Below are 23,013 nucleotides of genomic sequence, written 5' to 3'. Positions count from 1 at the left end.
AAAGGTAGTCATGGTGTTTCAAAAAGACTATTTTTTTATTAATTTGCTTAGCCCGTATATCACAAAATACAAAGTTCAAAAGGTAATGCTTGATAAATGAGCACCGATAAGAAAAAGGGATACATTCAAGAGGATCAAAACAAGATAAATTTTATCATCTGTGTGCCTGTTTCTTTTCAGCCTTGTTGGAAGCATGTGATGCTTCCAACAAGGTTATTTACAGCTTTAAAAGGGTGCAAATCACTTTTTTTGCGTGAAATTATGTGAAAATTTGATTTTTTTTTTTTTTTTTTGCTGCTTTTACACACAAAGCATAATAAATGTGTAATTGCAGTATTTTTTTTGGGAGAAATAGTTCACATTCTAGAAAAAGATTCTGTGCAAAGACTGTAGACATGTTTAAAAATTGTATGCAATAGATAGAAAGAGGAAGAAAAAAACAGATTTGCCGTTTGGCTTGGTCCGAGAAAAAAACCCATCCTTTGAAGATATCGCTGCAAAATGGAACCCCCTAAATTTCAATCTTCCATCCAGGGTCGACATGCTGCTGGAAGGCACTCATCTCTTCACCTGGACCTACAAACACAGAAACATTAAGCGTTACTTTTTTCCAGACTAAATTCAGGATTAAATAATTGCTTATAAAGACTACTTTGGCAGTAAACAAGAAAACTGTACAAACTTTTGGGGTCGCTGATTCTCAGGGATGCCATTTTTGCCTCAAAGAGATCTTCCTCTTCAACATTTTTAAAATCAATCCCTACGTAGCCCTTCATCTCCACACAGTAGTTGATGAACCTGCAAAAAAAAAAAAAAAAAAAAAACATAAGCTTAATGTTCTTTAAAACCTGAAAAGTGATAATTTAAGTTCATATTAATTATAATTTATATATTCATCAGCATTTAACAGTAAGTGGTTAAAATGTGTTAATTCTTATCCTCTGAGCATGCATATTGCACCTCTTGATTTACCCTGAAAGCTCTGATAAAGTTTATTTCCATTCATTGTTTTCCAGCTGACTCAAGAGGAGGCCCTGGGTCCCACAGATATGGCTAAATATATATAATGATAAATTTTTCAAGGCTGTTCATACTGTCCTAACTGTAACCACGTAAACATGTTTTTTAAGATGTTGCTTCACTACATGCAGAAGCATGGGAATTGACTCTTATTTAGGATTGTTTCCGGATCATTTACACTTTCAGAAGTCACAAAAAACACATCCAAAGGTTTAAAAGTTGATGTTCACCTACAGTTCAATAGAAATTTTATCCCGGTTGACAACCTCCACTGTTTGTGAAAGAGTGCTGGACTTTTTGGGGCCCCCCATTCCTGTAGTTTTGGATCCTTTAAACCCATCCCTTTATTTAACAGCAAGAATTAGAGTGTCATCTCAAAAATGCACCGCAATTTTCATATTCTATGAAACAATGTCTTTACATTTTATGGAACATTTGTACACTAAAGTTAGAATTTCCAATTTAAAATAATCTAGCCTCTTGAAGTAAAAAGTAGAGGCCTGCTAGCAAAGCCTGAGTTCAAATCTATTTTAAATGGCACATTCATTAAACAAAAACAGTAGCAGAAACACAAAAACAAAGTGTTTTCATATCTGATGGTTTGTATCTAAACATCTGTGGGACATGCTGTCCAGCACAACTATTTGTGAACATGCTCCATTACTGTTTGAATGGATATAATGACACAGAAATGCTCTTTATTAGCTTGTACTATTATTAGTATCCTGGTAACAGACAATCTACGATTTAATAATTTTTTTTTGACTGGCAACTGAAACTCTCTTAAATCAGACGTGATTGTATTCCCAGCCTGGAGTTCTGACTTCTAAGTAAACAAGATACAGCATTAGCAGGCTAAATATAGCTCTGCTAAATTTGGATCCATTATTATCTGAACAACAATAAAAGAGCAGCCAAGCTCACTGCTAAGTCATTATTTACTTAAAATGTGGAATACATGCAATGAAGTATATGATAAAGCATACAATCAGTTTATTCGGCAGAACTGAAGGATTGGAAGATGACTTTAAAGTGGTCTGGCACTGATTAGCTGTTTATTTTAAAGTGGAAAGCATACATTCCTAAATGAAGTACTTGGAAATACAGTGACCGAGATGAAAGAGAATCTTCAGTGACCTTTTAAATTTGTTTTATATAATAAAAATGTCAAAGTTTTAATTAAATGGTTTGTTAGGGTTAGGATTTTTTTACCCTTCAGTAAAAAATAAAAATACATTAGGGTCCAGTAAAGCTTTGCTACCTAAAACGTAAAACTTTCCATTACCGCTGTCCCAGAAAGCAAAGGGCAGAACTATTCTGGGCACTGTGGGAGCTTTTATTTCACTATGTGTAGTTCACATATGCAGCTGATCTCAATAAATTCACACATCAATGAGGAGGTTTAAAAGTTGCCTCTTGTCCCTCAAAACTTCTGACTTACTTCTGCCACACAGGGTCCTTCCTGAGGATCACAGGGTTCCCTATGACTATAAGTAGAGACTTGGCTCTTGTCAGCGCCACGTTGAACCTCTAGAAAACACAAACATTCAAAAACATTGGGATTTGTGTATTGTTTACATTGAGAAGAATGGTGGTATAATGAGATTATAAGAATAATGATAAGATTGAGACAAACCTTTTCGTTCGAAAGGAATCCGATGTTAAAATCTGTGTCCATTTTAACGTAGCTGAGGCTGCTACGCACCGTGGAGATTATGATGATCTTTCTCTCTTGTCCCTGAAACTCTTCGACAGAGCCAACCTGATCCCGGATATAACAGAAAATAAAAACATTGAATATTGTAGCTTTTAAAATTAGTTGGTTAAGTGCTCAGACCATCTGCTCAGGTAATGACTAGAAGAGATGTTGCCCTTATCTTGACAACAGTAGCTTTAAAATAGTGCAACGGCTTTAGTTTTCTTTCTTTTGGTCGACAGACCTTCAGTGTGCAGCAAAAGGTGGGGGAGGGGCCGCATTGTCTTACTCTATGCCACATAAAGCTAAATCCAGTCAGTCTGTCACTTTCTCTAGCATCTCAACAGTATAAACCATAGAAACAGTAGCACAGAAAATGTTGGTTGTTAGACGTAAAGGGGACATATTATGCAAAATCCACTTTTTTTTAGCCCTTAAAGATATAGTTGGTAATATTGTTCAGGCACATTTTTTGTAATACTGTGTAAAAAAAACTTAATACATTATGTATTCACAAAAAGGAGGTTATGGAAGCTGCAAGCCTGTAAAAACTCTAACCAATCCATGCCCCTCAGGGTGGTTAGATTGGTCAGAGTTTTGGTCATTCTTTCATTCCCTTCTGTTCCTTAAGTTCCAGAGAAATCCCCTTATCTATTGGTTGTCCCACATGCAAATTATTCTGATGCGTAATGCCAGTGTTCGTGCTCGTTCCGTGTTAGTTTCTGGATGCTGGCAGGGCATACGCACTTCTAGTGTTTATGTATCCGGTTAGCTTAGCGGCTAGGTTAGCGGTTAGCCGTCCACTGCTTTCCGACCCTAGCTTAAACTAAATGTTGTATATTTGGATTCTCTAAGAGTGCAGAAAATTTGAATGTCGTCTGTCCAGGTGCTGCGTAGATATCTTTATATTCTGTTTGGGTCATATTTTTCAAGGCATTCAGTTTTCATTTACGTTTCTTGAGCAATTACGTCAGTTTTTGTTGTGGAACTGCTAAACAAGTTGGTGGACTTCCGGCTTTTCAATTTTGCGAATCCAACATTTAAAAAAAATTGTTGCCCCAATATTGTAGTCCAAGCTCAAGGATCCCAGAGCTACAAGTGAATGTGTTTGTTTGTTGGGTGCATTAACCCCCACAATTCACTACGCCGTCCTCCAGCATACTATGAAAATGGCCGAGCAGGGCGGAGTGGAACGTTCTTTGACCTGAAAGGGTGTGAAGTGTTTCGTTTGCAGTTAAAGAGACGGCAGCAAAACTAGTTGCTCTCAGACGCACCTCAGAACAGGAGCAAAAGAGCGGCTGTGGGGCAACGAGGAATTCAGAGCAAACCATTACACAACTGAATGATTTAAATGATAAAAGTAAGGCATTAAAAAGCATATGTCTCCTTTAAAACCTTTGCATAATTAACCGATCAGTTTTTCACAAGAGGTCAGTTTTTAATGAATTTACAGCTGCAATGCTAACCTTGAGTTCTTTGAGATCATTCCAGTGACTGAGTGTTTTGAGGGACCTCAGTGCCTTTTGGATTTTCTCAACCTGTTAGCAGAGGATATTACTCATGTTAGGTTATACATTTCCTTCACACCTCCCTTTAAAAGCAAACATTACCACTGTGGAGGCTCACTTGTTTCCTGTAGGGGGTGATTATGCCGATGTCTTTAGCCGACAGCTTGGGCAGACCCGTCTTTCCTTGTGTTTGGTCCAGAGCGTTGAGATATGTGACCAATGTCTCGATCTCAGACACGTTGAAGAAAGATGGACTATTGGCCTCTCTCTCATCCTTTCCCAGAACTCCATGGAAGATCACTGGGAACCCCTTTTGTTGTCAAGAGTGCACAGTTAATGGCAAGATAAGACAGAAAACACGATGGGCAGATTTATGTGAAAATGCTGCAGAGACTTGATCTTATTTTTTCGTTTTTACAGCTTCAACAATGAGCAAAGAATGGTTGGAAACTAAAATATAGGCAAGATGCAAATGAGCGTATTCAAATAAAGTTAAATAAAGATGTTTTCTTGTGTAGTGAACATGACAAACCGTCATTTTAAACACATCTTGAGTTACTTGCCTAAAAGCAGTTAAAAAAAGTTGCTCTACTGGTGGCTAGAAGCATATTTTAAGTTTAAGTAAATATTATACAATTAAGTTAAGATTAAATAAATGAGATTGGCGATAAACAATTCTTAAAAACCTTACCTACAAGGAAAATACTATAAAAACTAATTTAATTAACAAATTGTGTGGTTATGAAGATCATAACTAATAATTTCTTCAAGAAAAACAAAAAAAATATTTTACCATTCCATTTTTGTCACATTTTGTTTCCTGGTTCATTACATTTCTTTATCAACTTATTAAATATTTTAAAACTCATATTTTCATCTACGATTCTGAGAGAGGTCACAGAATTCTATAAAAAAAAAAAAGTATTAGTCATGTGGACTTTGTGCACTGATATATATTTAAATCTTATGTTAGTTTAACGTTTAATGGCAGTTGAGAAAATATTCAGACCCTCCAGATGAATTAAACAGAAGCTAAAATGATTTACCTACAGATTTTTAATATGAAGAGCATCACAAGCTCTGCAAGCATTAAAACGACACCGACATGTCCGCACCTTTTGGGGAAGGGTTTCCCAGTTGCAGTAGGTTTCACGCTCCCACCGGTCTGCAAAAACCTGCAATTCATTATTGTAGAACAACTCGTTGGGGATCTTCAGAATGGCAGCATGAGATCTATGGGGAGGAAGAAAGCGCTCTTAATAAATCAAAAACGGCAAGACAATCAAGTCCATTTCCTAAGAAGCACATATCAGAACTAAGATCACGTCTTTCATTGCCTTTGGTATCAGGATGCTGACTATGGCCTGTAAACATGCATAAAAGGTGCTTTTTAGAAACACTGAGGGATTGTTCCATTGTTGCTTTTCTTGTTGCTTATTAGACATATGTAATTTTATTCATTATCCTATACTGCATGTGTATGTATATAAAAAAAAAGATCCCTGGTGATTTACAGAAATATGAATTAAAGTATACACAAAAACATTAAATATCGGTACAGTAAAACAAACAGTTATATATACAAACATACCACAAAAGCTAAAAAATAAACAACTTTTCATTGCAATTTTAAGGAGAATGCATTAATTTGCACTTTGAGTAATGTACCTGTAGTTTTGCAGTAGTTTTGTGACAAAGCGAGAGTTAAGATCTTGATAAGTTTTACGATTCATCAGCCTCTCCAAAAGAGAAAGACCTGGGGAGAAGTAACACACGTTTTGAAATCATGTTGATATCCGACTCACTAATGGCAGCAAAGTGCTTGTAAATAGAAGTTGGCTTGGCTAGCAACATATTTCAGCTTCTTTAGCAATGGTTTATATGTGCTGCAGACATGAAATGAAGTTAAAGACTCAATAATACAGATTTTCCACCGCCGCTACAAATTGGAGCGTATCCATTTGGCTTCAAATCTGTCAGAAGTATTGAATGGACAATATAATTTGTAATACAAATTGAGTTTTCTTATAAAAAGGGCTTTTAAGATGCCATTTGTTGTGAATTGGTGAAATTTAAAATCAACTGAACTGAATTAAAGGAGGGGCGTTTACTCCTGTAACTTTTTTGTTTTTTTTACATGTCACAGAAAATCCATGGCAGTGCCGCTTGGCGATGGTGATCAAACTCTGCATGCTTCAGTGTTAAATGAGTAGGAAGATGATCTGGAAGCATTATTTGGCTTCGTGTCATCTAATACCAATAAAGCATCACTTAACTTACCAAGCCCGTGCTTTATTGCATAAGGAGATCGAATGATTGGTCCCAGCTGTTTGGGATCTCCTGCAAGCACCAGCTGACCCTTCTTAGAGCAGAGCAAACCTACAAAGCAAACCAACCAATCAGGACCAAGATGCATCCGTTTCAACACTGACGTAGCTTTTTTTAAACACCGTCTGAAACAGCCCAGTGTTTAGGTTACAATTCAGTGTTTCTTGCATAGTATATAGAGGCTATAAATCAAATTATGATAGACTTCTGGAAAATATGCAAATATTTTTGCCTTTCAAATTTTGGACCTAGCATTTATTTATTTCATGTTAATTACCGGCAATTGCAATAAGGCACTGTGGCTCCTCCGCTTGACCCGCTTCATCCACAAACACGTGAGAAAAATGACCAACAGGAACCCCTCCAGTCACAAACCTAAAATGTAGAAACATTGTGTAGAAATCCTTATATAGCTTTAAAAACAATTCTGACAAGGGAAAGTCCAACCATTCACACCAGGCATTAAAATCCATCCCAGCCAATTAGATCACACTCATAAAAGAACTTAAAGCTCAGTAAAATCTCCTGATGGGTCGCTGGCAGAACCGCTGCACGCCTTTGTTGCACACAGAGGGCTGCATAACTAAGTTCAGCAAGTATTTGACACACTGCTTTAGAGCTGGTATTGTTGTTCTGACTGACATGAAATTTGACAATATAAACGTATAACATCATACAGACAGGACCGGATCACTCAGAAAAGACATCGTGTCAGCCGTGGCAGGTTCAAATGACACCTACCTGCCAGCCGTGAACAGAGTTGTCACGATAACTTTGTATTTCATCAGAATTGTCTTATCTGGAAACACAAAACAATCGTGTTTCTCATCCCAGTTGCAGTATTTCTGAATGAGAGAGAGGGGAAAAAAACAAAGAAAATCCAAAATAAGTGGAGGAATCTTTGCACGGTGAAAGTTTACTCTGATGCAAAAACTTTTATTTGCTCATATCTTCTTGTACTTCAGGAAAAAAAGCAACAGACGATTTTATTTACCTCCTAGTTACACACATGCCATAAATATAGATCATTAGTCAAAGGCAACAACAGTTTAAAGACCAAAAGGAAAGAAACCCAAACAAACTAACACATTTTCATTAAAAAGCAGCAAAGTTTTAACCAATGTTGACGTTAAGGTTGCACATTTATTAAGCTGGCTGAACCATGCGAGTTTGACACCAGAGGCTCACCAGCAGGCCTTTGGGGACACTGTTCGGGTCTCGGCTACTGGCGTACATGCGGTACAGCTGATGGGAGGACAGGTGAGGTTTCAGTCTCTCACAAAGCAGGTCGCATGCACTGTTGGAAGGTGCACAGGCGAGGATGTGTGCTGATGAGTCTGTCCTGTTGATCTGCCAAATAAAAATATACTTTACTGAACCCTAAATGCCGTTCAACGTTTTCCTCAGGCCACAAACAGTAAAAACAAAGACAGCAGTCTGAAAATGTGTCAGCATCATGAAATGTTAAGTAACCCCACAGTGCAGTTTAATCACTGAAAAGAAACATTCAAGTAAAAAATCTCAACTTAACAAAAATTTTTTGATTTCCTCTGGCTTTGGACTGGTATGTCTATGACAAAACGGGTCACTGTTGATTACCAAGCAGAGACCAGCTTTTTAACACCCCCTTCTGTCACAAAACAATCACAGATACATGGAACTATCATGATAGGTCACTTGTTCTCATCAGGCAGTTAAAGGAACTTTTCTTTAGCAGTTTTCTTTAGGAAACTAATATAATTAATAGCAAGAAAAGCATTCTTAACCACAGTGCCATTATCAAAGGTCTTAGCTCTGTTATTTAAAGCCACAAATAATTGTTAACTTGGCTCACTCAGAGTTCTACTGCTCTCCGATATGCTTTTTGTTCTGTCTTTTTTCTTTTCTTTTTCTTTTAATAGAAGGTACACCTGGTCTGGCGGTCATCTGCCATGACCCTTTAACATAGAATTCCTGGATCAATGTGTGGTTCTGTGCTTTTTGTGTCCCTGCTCTGTCTTCTCTGAAGGCCGCTACATATGCCAGGAGAACCGAGACAATTTGTCTCGCTCACGCAGCAAATTACATCATTTTGATCTCTCAGCCCTATCCAGGAGGGTCTCCTTGCTTGGTTTCGACACGTTGGGGCAGAACCTTTTTCTCACAGGCTGTCTAACTATTGTACTGTAATTGGACAGGATTTAGATGGCCGTGTTTAGGTTGGAAAAGCAGAGATGTGTCACGCATCTGTGGACCTGCAGTCCTGTTCAACTCCAGTAGTTTAAGCAGTTGAAAATGCCATTTCTGCTTACTCGCAGAGTTTCCTTATAAATTATCCTAGCGGGGCAGTCAATGTTTGCGTTCTTATGTGTATGCTCCTCAACTTTTAGCTCTCCTTCTGCTCTGTGCACAGCTCTGTCCCCCGCCTGATATTTAGTGACGTGTATAGTGGGGCTGACTTCTGCAGGTGAGTGCCTCGCGGAGTATGACTAGACAGAGCCGAAACAAACTTTTTTTTTGTTCTTCCCACCCAGACTATGAGACAAAAACTCTTTTGTTCTTTTGTAACAAGCTTAACTCCCAGTGGGTCGAAGCAGATGAGCGTTCACATTGAGCCTGGTTCTGGTTCTGCTGGAGGTTTTCCTCCCATTAAAAGGGGAGTTTTTCTTTCCACTGTCAATTCATGCTTGCCTAGTATGAGGGATTGCTGCAAAGCCATCAACAATGCAGACGACTGTCCACTGTGGCTCTACGCTCTTTCAGGAGGAGTGAATGCTGCTTGGAGAGACTTGATGCAACCTGCTGGGTTTCCTTAGATAAAAAGCTTTTTGACCAATCTGTATGATTGAATTTGACTTTCTAAAGTGCCTTGAGATGATGTGTTGTGAATTGCTATTATATAAACAAAAGTGAATTGAATTAAAAATCTAATTGAAAATTTAATCCTTGTAGAAATGGACTTCAAAGTGTTATGAGGGCCACCTAACCCTAACAGCAGCTGACTGACATAAACTAAGTGATGCCTTTAAACTAAATCACTCACTCTAAAGGTGGTGCGGCTTTAATATCTAAACTGTTAGACTACACATCATTGATCCCTTTGGGATGATTCGCTCAAGGAAATAGATTTTACACCAGTGTAGAGGCCCTGTAAAGATCCATCTTCAGATGAAAACACAGAGCACACCTAGTACCTGATTTATCGCTTCGACCAGAGTGATTGTCTTTCCGGTTCCTGGTGGCCCAAAGATGATATAAGGAGCAGGCTTTGAAGATCCGGCAACGATGTGTTGGACCGCATTGCACTGCTCCGGGTTGTTTTCTAGCTGACGGTTGAACATACTGCTGAGAAATGCAAAAAACACAAGAAGTCATAAATGAAGTTGAGTAAAGCTTAGAATGACACTTTCGCACAATAAGGTTAAAAAACATTTAAATTATGTTCACTTTAGAGGTCTTCTACTGAGAACTCAAACATACCTATGTGCGCAGCTTTTTTAAATTTTAATATGACAAGACGACAGCTTCTTTCATATTAACGCTCAGACTCTGCCTCGACCTCATCATGCTCTTAACATTAATAGCAATCAGGTTAAAGATTTGTTTTCTACTCGTTTCATCTTTGAGCTTTTGACTTGATACAGACCTTAGTTTGGTGATGGGAACACTTGACGCAGCTTTATCAGAAGGGAAGAGCACCTCGCCAAGCTCGTGTTTCGCTGCCAGTTCCACGGCTCGATGCTGCAGCTTCATGGTCAACCTGTTGATTGTAAACTCCACATCGAACTTCATGTTGGTGAGAAACATCTCCAACAATCTGAAATGGGTAAAAAGAAGAGCACACATTAGTGAGGTTTTCAGATAATGTGGTAAATTGTCCTTATTCCCGTACTCACATTTTGGAAAAGCCCAGCTTCACCCTGTCCAGCTCGACTCTGTGGACATATCCATTGTACACCGTGATCGAGGAGCCTTTATGCCCCGATTTCATCACCTTCAGACAATCTCCGCGCAGCACAGACGGACGATTTTCAGCGACACCGGGAACCTGTTTACAACAAAGCTTTTCATTACGCATATTTTTCTCTGGCCATTAACAGTGCTCCTACACATTTTTGATTTAACTAAGCCACATTTTTCCTGTTTTTATACAATTTTAAACATTTACTTGAATTTCATTATTTGTATGTTCCACAAATCATTTAAACACTGGAGCATTTTTTTTGCCACAGCGGTGATGGGCCATTGCGTAGTTTTTTTGGGCACCTACTCTTCATTTCGAACCCTAGAACAGTTGGACTTGATGAATCCAATCCAGGCAGCTTGTGTTCATTTGGTATTTAAAATCAAACCCATTTTAGCTTAAATCTCTGATCTAGGCCCCAAAGCCCTAGATCAGGGGTTTGTGATGTAGAAAAACAAATATCATCTAAACAAAGAGAGCTCCTAATTTTTTATAAACTCCAAACTCAATTAAATACTTATCCAAACGTGGAAAACTATCCAATCAAATTCCATAATTTTCCAAACTTTTCAAGATGTCAGTTTATCTAAATCCTCTGTCGGTTTTAAGTCAGCAGGTGTTGCTACCTTAAGGGGGGGAGGGGAAACAGGACAATTAAAAAAACTAGTTTCCTAGTTCACATGTTTTTACTTTCAGTGTGAGAAGTTTTCTGTTGCCTTGATCTTGGACCATGGTCTGATTCTGGAGGGCGTACTTTCTGATGTCCACTTCCATCTGGATCTCTTCCAGATGAAGCAGTAGGTGAAACCGACGGGAGTAGTTCTTCATGTCTAAAGAAGATTCAAGGAGCTTCCTGGACAGAGACGCACAGAGACTTGACTTTACAAAAATAACCCACTGACAAAAAAACAAACAAAAAAAACTTGAATCAGGCGAAAGCCGCACTTCACTGGTGCCAGCTGCTGTCGCGCTGCAGGAGAAAGGTACTCGGTATCCTGCATTCTTTGATCGGCCAGCTCTTTCAGGAAGCTGGGGTACTTGTAATCTCCTAACTTCACTGTGGTTGGCATCTGCTGGACAGAAGAACTGAAAAAGAGGAAAACAAAACCAAGCTAATGCACAACAGTGATTAAATTGGATGGCACATTATTCAGGTGTAACTTTCATGTGCTTTTGATTACTCACCCTGGAGGTGGCACACCCTCAACCACCTCTCTGACACGTGGTCTGGGTTTGACCTTCTGGACCGGTTTGTACGGACCTACAGGCCCCAGTTCTTCACCCAGCGAGGTCTGGACCATTGCTTGTATCTCCCTGACGATGCAGAAGGTCACCGGCTCCGGCAGTTCCAGCTGGAACTCAAAGCAGATCGTGGCGGGGAAATAGCCACACTGATTGAGTATGTAACTTACGGCAACATTGTAACTTTCACCTGTGGGGTGGAAAAGCAAAGCAGTGCGTGAGTTATCGCCAGTGATCTCTTACACCGTGGGGTGTTATGCTTTAATGGGACTGACAATAAGTGTTCTCCTACCAGGAAGGAGGAGCAGTGGGTTGGCTTTTGTCACTTTTCTTTCATCTTGCAAGTTGTAGCAGCGAACCCTGTCTAGGACTGTGTAATTGATGAAGTGGACGTCATTCGCGCCGTTGTTTAAAATGTTGAACGAGACGACGAACGGCTGCTTTTCAAACGCCACGACGAGCTGAACCTTTCCGTCGCTTCCTTCTGGTTTTGACGTGATTTCAATTCCCTCTTTGTCATCGGTCACCTCTTTCCTGTTGTGAGCCATGAATGAGAAGGTTATTTAGCTTTACAGATTAAAAATACTTCTCAAGAAGCTACACAAGAACAACAAGAGGAAGAAGCTGCAATAATGATGATATTAATTCCAAAGAACCTATGACACATCATGCTGATCCTTTTCGTTTGTCAAAATTACACAACATCACCGCCAGACTCTGCGACCTTTAGTTTCTCAGCCTCAACAATTACACACCAGGGGTGACCATTAACAACAATTAAGACTCCAACAAACTGGCCAAATATATTCTCCATGTGCAGAGCATATAGCATCCAAGCACTCCATTGCATCTCAATATATTGTGCAGCTCTACCGGGATTCAATGTGCAAACGGCAGAGTCAAACCAGCTAGTAGAGACTGGAACTCAACATCTGCTTTTATTTGTTAATCAAACACTTTTACTTTACAACTTTAATCATTGGTGACAACGTCGTCTCAATTGCAGAACCAGGGGGAAAGACGATGATCTGCTTATTATTTAAATGATGGTGATTGTCAACCATTTCTTATTTTATAAACCCCATTTCTTTGTAAAACAAAAAATTGCACAACCCTTCCTCAACATTAGTGCAAGCTAAGACATATGCACATGCTTGTGCAATGGCATGCATGTGTGCACATTCATGCATGCACACCAAAATGTATATCTAGCTAGCTTAAATTTCTAAGAATCTTAAAATTATGATGCAAGAGTAGCCGTAACAATAATATAGTCCGAATAACCTTTTTTCAGCTAGCAAACCTGTCTTCTAGGCATAAGATATTAAGGTGTAGAAGCTGTGACCGGTTTGTTTTTATTGAGAAAAAGGGCTGAATTCTTCAATGAGCATGTGTGCAGTAGTGAATGGAAACTTTGTGTTGTATGGCAATTAGGAGGGTTAATTTTATGAGAACTCTTACAGCAAAGCGCAGTCTTCCCCCTTGTGATGAAATAAGGAACGTTGAGCATCTTGTAAAGGGATATTTTGGTATTGGTTCTGCAAATAAGAAAATACTAAACCTTTTTAGCACATCAGCACCGAATTAGTAGTATCAGGATATCGAAGTGGTTGTGCAGACAACTATGTGACTTTATTGTTGTAATTTTTGCAGTGTCATTTCTTCTTGTACTCAATGACTTCATTCTCATAATTTCCAGAAAAATAATATAAGGGCCATCGTACATTGAAGAAAATCAAATATTGACCACAAAGGAGCAAATTTCCATTAAGACAAATGATAATTTTAGAGTGATTTCACATATTTGCGAGAATAAAAAAAAACTCCAACACGGCGTTGCTCTGATGGTTGTATTTTAGGGCAGGGAGGGGCTAAGCCCTGAGTCGCAGCTGTGGGTTGGCCAAGGTATATGTATATGTGCTTAGAGAATAAAGCTTGCAGTAATCAAAGTCAACTCTGAAAACTTATCCCTTGTAGGGCTACGTTTTGTCATTTTTTCACTTTTGTGTATTTTATTAAAAAGCTGGTTGCAGGAAGAGAAACAGAAATGCAGATAAGATCAGGAAATCTACCAAACCAATAAAAAAAAATAAAAAATTCTCATCTCGTGACAAATGACTCAATAAAAAACATGACCAGTAAGCAATGAGTATAGATAACAGAAGTGAACCTTGATGAGGTTTGCAAAGAGATATTACGACCATGTTTTTCTTCAAACACTAATGATCTCTCACCCATATTGTTAAAACTCACTCTGTGACACTTTACAGTTTACAGTGTCCATTCCAAAATAATACAGCATATTTCCTTCACATTGGCTGCCCTCTGAGATTTACCACTGAAATGTGTGTCTCCTTGTTTGTATTTTTATTTTACTTCAAAAATTAAAAACACTATTATTTCCAAAGGCAAATAAATACAAAAATGCAGTCTACTTTACAGTATCTGTCTTGTTTATCTTTGCTTATTTTAAATAATTTTGCGTTTTATTTTCATTAATGAAATATGTCTTGCAATCAACTCAAAGTAAGTAGAAGCTGGCAACACCGGAAAACACCAAGAATACGTGCTTGCAGGCCAGGTGAGACTTTTAAGCAACAAAACTATGAGGGTTCTTCGTCCTGTAATCATGGGCAGTAAGATCTGGACATTATGGCTTCCAGTAAGACTGCTCATGTAAAATTCACATCCTCTCCTCACTCTAATGTTATTGTTTATAGATGTTTTCCTCAAAATCTATTATTCTGCCCCTGCAGTACAACTTCAGCCTTGTACGGCTGGACCGCATGACGGGACAAACTACAGAAATTTTGTTGAGGATTGATATTTTTATAGTATTTTTCTCCTCTGTATTATTTTTTTTAATGTTTTTCCTTCAACCAAATCTGTAAGACTGAAATAATAAACAAAAAGTAATGTTACAAACGTACTGTCTGAAATCACATTTGCACAAAAAAACTAAAGTTCATAATAGTTTGCTTAGAAACACATTCACAAATGTGTTCTCACCATCTAGAAATAAGCACACACCCGCGGTCTCGTTAATTAACCACTAGTGTTACACACTCATCTATCTAACCCTGAAGATATAAACAAACCTTTAAATTAACTTGAAACGTAGCAATGGGGCCCCCTATTGGGCAGACTGTATTATCTGGAAAACTAAGCTTCAAGTATATCTTAATGTCACTGTTGTAATAAAATACAACAACAACAGTGAATATGTGCATCACTAAAGAGCATTTACAACTTGTGCCGTTGTGTCGTAACTGTGACATCAAAAATGGTGGAACAAGTGAACTTATTTTTTACTGCTTAAAAAAAAAAAAAACTGCAACAAGTAATCATTTTGAGGTGGATAAAGTGCAAGAACCGAAATTTGGGAGGATTGGGCGTAGCAGAGCGGGTGCTGCCACAAATGAAAAATTAAAGGAAAAAGAATTCTTAAAACATATACCCTAAATTCAATTCAATTCAATTTTATTTATACAAGTATATAAATAAGAGTTCTCACTGTTGACCTCATGATAGGTCAAGCAACAGCAGCTACAAGCTAAAATTTTAACATTTCGGACACAGCCGTAGAAATGTTTATGATCTCTGTGCTGTTGCTCAAACTGGTCCCCCACTGAAACAAGTCCGACTAAGAACAAAATTCAAACGGGTCGGTTAAAAAACGATCACTAACTCCATCAGGCAGAACATCTATCCTCAGTCTGCTCTACAGTTTCTCAACCAAAAGTCTAAGGCTGAGAAAGTTTGACGTCATGAGGTTAACTTAATATTAAAAAATAAAAACACAACAAAATACACGTCAGTTTTTCCTCATCTGTCTTGCTGCTTTTTGCAAAATTACTTCTAAATTAGAAGGGTGACAAAAAGATACACCATCATTGGTACAACCGTAAGAAGTTACTGCCCCCTGGTGAAGTAACTATGAAATGGAAACAGGACTGGACGATATGGGAAAAATAGCGTATCCATAAAATAGAAATCATACTGATCGATATTGATAATTATCAACAAATTCAAAAATATATATTTTAAGTGCAGCCCTGACACACAAACACTGAATTCAAACTCAACTCAAGATTTACAAAATCTGCAAGTTTAAAAAAAAAGAAAAGAAAAAAAAAACACGTGCTCTCTAACCTTTTTAAAGGGGTTGTGATTTATTGGGAGGATGTAATGACTGTAACATTAACCTACATGGCTAAAATGCAAAAGGAAGGAAAACTGTTCTATTGAAATTTTTATTGACCCCTTTTTTTCCCCCCCATCATCGATATACGTCTATCTACTGTAATTTCTTTTATTGCCTTGTCTCTTACTTGATACAGTGCAGTAAAATCCAATCAACTCTTCCCTCAGTGATTGGTGTTTTGTGTAAAGTTACACAATGACCATATTGTGTAACTTTACAATGAAAGCTTGTCCTAACCAGCCTTTTTGAAGCCGAGTTTGCCCCTGCAGTTTGCCTACAGGGCAAACAGGTCGACGGTGTGTGCTCTCCCCGCTGCTCTTCTCCCTCTACGCTGATGACTGCACCTCAGGAGACCCATTTGTCAAACTCCTGATGAGTCTCAACTCCTGTTGAGTCACCATACTCGACAGCGCTGTGTCTGCTGTGGAAACAGTCAGGCCTCTGAGATGCACTATATACCTAAAGCGGGAGCCCAACACTGTCACCACCATCAAGCAGACCCGGCAGAGGAAGCTCAACCTGCCCAAGGAGCAGCTGATCCACTTCTACACAGCCGTCACACAGTCTGTCCTCTGCCCCTCCATCACTGTCTGGTTTGGATCTGCCCTCCATTCAAGACCCGTATGTTTCAGGAAATGGGAAGAAACATCATTGCACATCCACCACACCCCAGTCACATGTTCCAACTTCTACCCTCCGGTAGGCGCTACAGAGCTTTGTACATCAAAATCTACAGACTCAGCAACAGATTCTTCCCACAAGACATCACTCTAATGAACAGCTAACCCTGACAGAAAAAAAATAGAAAAGAAAAACTCCTGTGTGGTAACCAATGAATATAATATTTACTCCTGCTTCCTTTGCACCATTGCATTATTGTCTCAATTTGTCCACTTGTTTATAGTGTGTTCATATGGGTTTTCTATACTGCAGACTGATTAATTTTTATCACTGCATCATTGTGTTATTGTATAAATCAATACATCGTGAGCATGGCACAATCCAGTATCAAATTCCTCATATGTGTACACATATGGCAAATAAAACTGATTCGGAGTATAATTTGGACAGGGAGAACATTTTACTAACAAGAGGTGTTGTAATTTGCCCCTTGTCATTCTGCAGTTTCTGCAAACTTATGCAAGCTCAAACAGACTTTTCATGACCCTCATGAGCTCAGTTTAAGACACTAATTGTGTAAGATAAATTATGTACTTTAAAAACATCAAAGTAACATTTTCAAGAAATCAAATGTACTTTTTTTTCTACACCTAGTCTGCCAGAATTACCAAAATGTATGGAAAGCGTCTTAAAAGTCCCCATCAATATGACAGATGACATATTGAAAATCCCGGTTCTGCCGGAGGTTTTCCTTCCCGTTAATGGGGAGTTTTTCTTCCCACTGTCGCTTCATGCTTGCTCAGTATGAGGGATTGCAGCAAAGCCATGTACAATGCAGATGACTCTCCCTGTGGCTCTACGGTTCCCCAGGAGTGAATGCTGCTTGTCGGGACTTTGATGCAATCAACTGGTTTCCTTATATAGGACATTTTTGACCAATCTGTATAATCTGACCCAATCTGTATAATATGATTGAACTTGATTTTGTAAAGTGCCTTGAGATGACATGTTTCATGATTTGGTGCTATATAAATAAAATTGAATTGAATTGAATAGATATTAGAAAACTATTGAATCCTCTATTTTCAAGCCAAGTCTTGCAGGAGCCTCCAGTGGATGATGTAACAAAAGATCAGTTGGATTTAAATTGCCTGAACACGCAATACACCAGTTCCAGGAGAAGAATTGTGCCATAGGTTTGCAGAGAAGGCTGAACATCTGAAGATAAATGACTTTTGACAGAGCTTATTGCCTTTCCGTACTGTAGATTTTATAGTTTCATCACAGCATGATGACTACCAACCTGTATATCTCACCATAACTACAGTTTAAAATCATTTTAATGAGATGCCAGCATGGCATGAGTTTGCCCCAGCTGTTTGGAGCAGAGTTATACTATATTGCCCCTCCCCAACCTGTTGCTGTGCACCAATGGTCCACTGGCTGAAAAAAAGGCTATAACACTTTACCCTTCTAAGAACGATAGGCCTAGCTGTGTGGGAAAATCGTGGGTTGTAAAAAGCACAGACACTCATGATGCAGAATCTGTAGTAGATTAACCTCTCACAGTACTTGTATTTTCTTGTCACATTAGTTAAAGGGTGTGCTTACATATCTCGCAATGAATGTATTCCTATCACTATGATTAAAAGTGTGCCTTAACATGTATCTGAGGGAAATGTGTGTGTCAGTCTTGAGGTCAAGCTGAGAGTTAGACGCACACAGGCCCGGGCAGAAGGAGATATACATGGTGCACCATGGAAACATAAATCAGAAATCAAATTATGTTGTATTGTGAACAAAAGATGTATGGTAAAGGTCCAGGAAGAGGAAACGATGTGCAACTGTTTAGCATGGCCACATGATGTTAATATAATAAAGTGTTGTCATCAGCAAGAAGATAATGATGGGGAGCCAGTTTGCAAACGAGGTTAACATAATGAGGTGGGGCCATTTGGAAGGAGGCAGGACAATAAAGTGTTTTAAAAAATATGCACCCTCGGAAAGTTTCCACCGATATGTAACAAAATAATAAAGATATCCGTGGAAAAGTGATAGAAAACACGTAATAAAAAGGTGGAGCTCAAAGGAGGAGCCCCAAGACACAGAGAATGTATATAAGCAGACTGCTTCTGTATGTTATCAGATGTTGTCCGGAGCTCATCTCATTTGTGGTTGTCTTGTGTTGTTGCAATAAACCACCTTGGACCGAAACTCAGCTACTTTTGTTCACTTTTTGACCACTGTTGGATATTCTTAACTGCCTTATCAAGAACTTAGAATTTTTGAAGGACTTTGTACAAATTATTACGTTGTGGGAAGAACATTGCACGACAAATCTTAAGTAGCAGTATAACCACCATTGGGACTAAAGGTACTGCTTTTATGAGTCGTAGCAATCTACCAGCTGACTATTATCCAACTTACTGCTAAGGACAGCTTGAAAAAAACAGGACAAAAACAAGATGATAACCTCCATAGTATTTTTTCCCTTAACAGTAACGCTTATTTCACGTTTGTTTTTTAACTTAATTCCATTTGCAAAACAAGAATAATAAATCTCAATGATGACGTTATTGAAAGAAATTGATAAATCATCCGTGGTCTGTCATCTCCTCCACCCAGTCAGTTTGTAAAGATCAGGAACACACTGAGAGTAACATGAGTGTCATCCAGAGGAGACTGTGTTGTTCCTCTGCGTAAAAGTGCTTTTAGTCAAAGAGCCTCTGCAGTCACAGCAGCTCAGGAGTGGAACTCAGAGAACTTACAACATACACTCTTTTCAACAAGCATCTAAAAAACTGGCTCATAACACATCAGACATGTCACAATTAATTGAATGTCCATCCATCCGTCTTCTTCCGCTTATCCGGGGTCGGGTTGCGGGGGTAGCAGCTTCAGTAGGGAGGCCCAGACGTCCCTCTCCCCAGCCACTTGGGCCAGCTCCTCAGGAGGAATCCCAAGGCGTTCCCAGGCCAGCCGGGAGACATAGTCCCTCCAGCGTGTCCTGGGTCTTCCCCTGGGCCTCCTCCCGGTGGGACGTGCCCGGAACACCTCTCCAGGGAGGCGTCCAGGAGGCATCCTGACCAGATGCCCGAGCCACCTCAACTGGCTCCTCTCGACGTGGAGGAGCAGCGGCTCTACTCTGAGTCCTCCCCGGATGACTGAGCTCCTCACCCTATCTCTAAGGGAGAGCCCAGACACACTACGGAGAAAACTAATTTCGGCCGCTTGTATCCGGGATCTCGTTCTTTCGGTCACGACTCAAAGCTCGTGACCATAGATGAGGGTAGGAACGTAGATCGACCGGTAAATCGAGAGCTTCGCCTTTTGGCTCAGCTCTCTCTTCACCACAACGGATCGGTACAGCGCCCGCTTCACAGCAGACGCTGCACCAATCCGCCTGTCGATCTCCCGCTCCATCTTCCCCTCATTCGTGAACAAGACCCCAAGATACTTGAACTCCTCCACTAGGGGCAGCACATCCTCCCCAACCCGGAGAAGGCACTCTACCCTTTTCCGGTTGAGGACTATGGTCTCGGATTTGGAAGCACTGATTTTCATCCCGGCCGCTTCGTACTCGGCTGCGAACCGCTCCAGTGAGAGCTGTAGATCACGCCCTGATGAAGCCAATAGGACAACGTCATCCGCGAATAGCAGAGACGCAATCCTAAGGCCACCAAAACGGATCCCTCAACACCTTAATTGAATGTGTCTTCCATAAACCAAACCACGCTGCCACTTGTGTCTCTGCTGTATATATATATATATATATATATATATATATATATATATATATATATATATATATATATATATATATATATATATATACACATACATACATACACACACACACACATATATATATATACACACACACACATATATATATATATATACACACACACACACACACAATAATTGTTTTTATTTGAATGTTTGATTGACCTAATATCTGTAGTCTAGCGAACATGAACTTTGTATTTTTAAACCAGTTTTGAAGAGTCATAGCTGTTTTTATTTCTTTTTGTATTTGTATTGTTCACTGTACAATTGTTACTATTGTGTTTTTAGGTAGACAATTTTAAGATCTGTCCACGGACAACAGATGAAAAATAGCCTTTTGGCTAATTCTGGTGCATTTGCAGGAATGTTAATTAATGTACAGTGTCCCTGTCAAATAAAATTAAATAATGAATATACCAGTTTACTGTTTGAAATAAAAGCATTTCCGTTTTAAAATAAGATGTTGGCTTTTAAGTCACTGTTCCTTAGATCCTAAATGTATGAATGCATTCATTAAATTTTGCCTGACATACAGTTGGGAAACTTACACAATTTGGTTTAGTACACGTTTTTAGTCTATATAGCCAAGTTTACCCCCTAGATTTGGGAATACATCTCAACCATTATTCCCAACACAAGTTGAGTGCAACACAAGAGCATCTGACTGGGCAGAAACTCCCATCTACCTGTTCATCATCTGAAGGACTTTCGTGGCTCGCTTCTTCTTCGGGGTCATCGCAGGTTCTGGGTCTGGAGGGCGAACAGGTGACTGTGCTGCTTTCTCCTGCCCCTTAGAATGGCGGATTGTTTGGTGAGGCCCCAGCATCTTCGACTGGTCAGAGGACGCCCTGGCCTGCAACAATAGCACCATCCTTTTGTCTGTTTTTGTTTTGTTTGTTTTTGTTTTGTTGTGTCTAAAAAAAAAAATTAAAAAAAAAAAAAAAAAACATGTCCAGACTTGTCTCTCAAGTTCACAACCTACCTTAGGGTTAGGGTTGCCATTTTTGTAGATTCTCCCCTTCCTTATGTGGATTTTGTCGAACGTCCGAAGAGCAAAGATGACATTGGAAAAGTTGGGGTGTTTTGCTCCTCCTCTGTGATCACCACGTGTAGAATGAAACAACCAAACAGCCACCGCTGCCTAACTGTACGAGGCCAATTCAGATAGTTTGAAGCTTACCTGTTCCTAAACTCGGTGTTGTAGATAGTTCGGAGATCATCACTACTGTGTCTGGACAACCTGTCTCCCAGGAATGCGATGAAGTCCAGTCCGGACTGCAGGGACTCTACGAGCTTCGGCATGTCGAGCGTCCCTGACAGGCCACAGCCTCAACCTCCCCGGCGAGAGGAAGGAAGTCCAACAGCTGGTTAAGTTTCCTGATACATTACCGCCCCGGTTATCACTGATGTCCACGCCGTTTACTCGCTCCGAAATGCGCATCAGCATGTATGTAGATCTATAATTCAGTGTGACGTGCGCAGAAGTTCTACGCGCACCTTAAAGGGACCATGTAAACATTTATCCCACGTGACAAGTTAAAACTGCCTTTCACACAACCAGATATCTGATCAAAACGAGTAATTTTTAAAGCAAGGTTTTCTGTAATTTAATTGTAAATAAAATGTTCAGAGTAACAGGTCTGATTTCGACTTCTGCTCTCACTGTTCTCTTTCAGACAGGACCATTCAACGCTTCCCTCGGTGATTGGTGTTTTGGACATTTCTTAATTTATTTATTTATTTCAAATAACTGCAAGCATTTATGATCAACTGATAACAAACAGACTAGTCGCTTTTAAAGCTTGTAAAGTTATTATCGTGCAAAACAGATCATGGGATATTTTAGTGAACTTTGAAGAGATGTTTTTTAGGTTATTCTTCTTTCTTTCGCTGGATTTCAATGAAGTTCACAGATTTGTTGTCTTTGGAAGAACTTATTTTGCAATAAAAAAACATATATATATATATATATATATATATATATATATATATATATATATATATATATATATATATATATATATATGTAAAGGAAAAAAACATGACTTGTTTTTTTCCTCTACATGTTTATTTGCCAATTCCACTAGAATTGGCAAATAAACATGTAGAGGGAAAAAAAACAAGTCATGTCATGAATTTACCAGAATATTATTTTGTATCCAAACTATACTTAACTATGAACAACTACATCACTTACTATTATATACTTGGCACAATTTTGTTTATTATTATACTACCTATACCATTACTACCGTTCTTTCAAGAAGGTTGTGGTATTTTAGTGTGCGTAACAAACGGCTTAAGATTTTCAACCAGACTATGACATTCTGTTTATCTATTTATGTATTTATTTATCTATATATTTTGCAATGGCGTGCTAGGGAAGTGGAACCAAGATTCGAGAGGCCAACTAAATAAGCTGAGGAAAGCCAGCTCTGTGGTGGGTCTGCATCTCAGCCTTTTTTTTTTCTGTCCTCACGTTACATCCAAGTCATCTCTTCTCAAGTAAAATAAGCACAAAATGTTGTCGCTCAGCTGCAAGTACAAGAACACACAGCAGTTCACGCAGCTCCACTTTAAGACCTAAAATACTCAGAATGGTTACTTGAACTGGAGTTGAACTGGAGAACAGATTGGAGGAAACAAAATTGTGATTTGTGAA

At 39.0% G+C, this 23,013-nt stretch overlaps 1 protein-coding gene across 2 annotated transcripts; it reads right to left on the bottom strand.

The window, feature by feature from the left end:
* Positions 1-14: 14 nt before the first annotated feature.
* On the bottom strand, positions 15-21,780 carry mov10a (Mov10 RISC complex RNA helicase a). 2 transcript variants are annotated; one of them, XM_021317801.2, is made up of 22 exons: positions 21,532-21,780; positions 21,334-21,445; positions 21,038-21,204; positions 12,030-12,271; positions 11,681-11,927; positions 11,441-11,581; positions 11,186-11,348; positions 10,428-10,579; positions 10,178-10,348; positions 9,726-9,876; positions 7,741-7,902; positions 7,294-7,397; positions 6,830-6,927; positions 6,505-6,603; positions 5,893-5,980; positions 5,340-5,457; positions 4,343-4,534; positions 4,183-4,254; positions 2,657-2,782; positions 2,462-2,550; positions 683-798; positions 15-576 (listed from the first exon to the last, which is right to left on the bottom strand). In XM_021317801.2, exons 1-22 carry the CDS (start codon positions 21,651-21,653, stop codon positions 512-514), a joined length of 2,997 nt encoding a protein of 998 aa, XP_021173476.2. In that variant the 5' UTR covers positions 21,654-21,780; the 3' UTR covers positions 15-511. The 2 variants fall into 2 exon arrangements, with proteins under 2 accessions (XP_021173476.2, XP_021173477.2); XM_021317802.2 differs by having other exon boundaries at positions 9,726-9,873.
* Between the last annotated feature and the right edge of the window lie 1,233 nt (positions 21,781-23,013).

This window comes from Fundulus heteroclitus, chromosome 20, assembly GCF_011125445.2.
Source record: "Fundulus heteroclitus isolate FHET01 chromosome 20, MU-UCD_Fhet_4.1, whole genome shotgun sequence".
NCBI lineage: Eukaryota > Metazoa > Chordata > Actinopteri > Cyprinodontiformes > Fundulidae > Fundulus > Fundulus heteroclitus.
The sequence above is the reverse complement of the archived record's forward strand: the minus strand, read 5'-3'. Positions and strand labels throughout refer to the sequence as shown.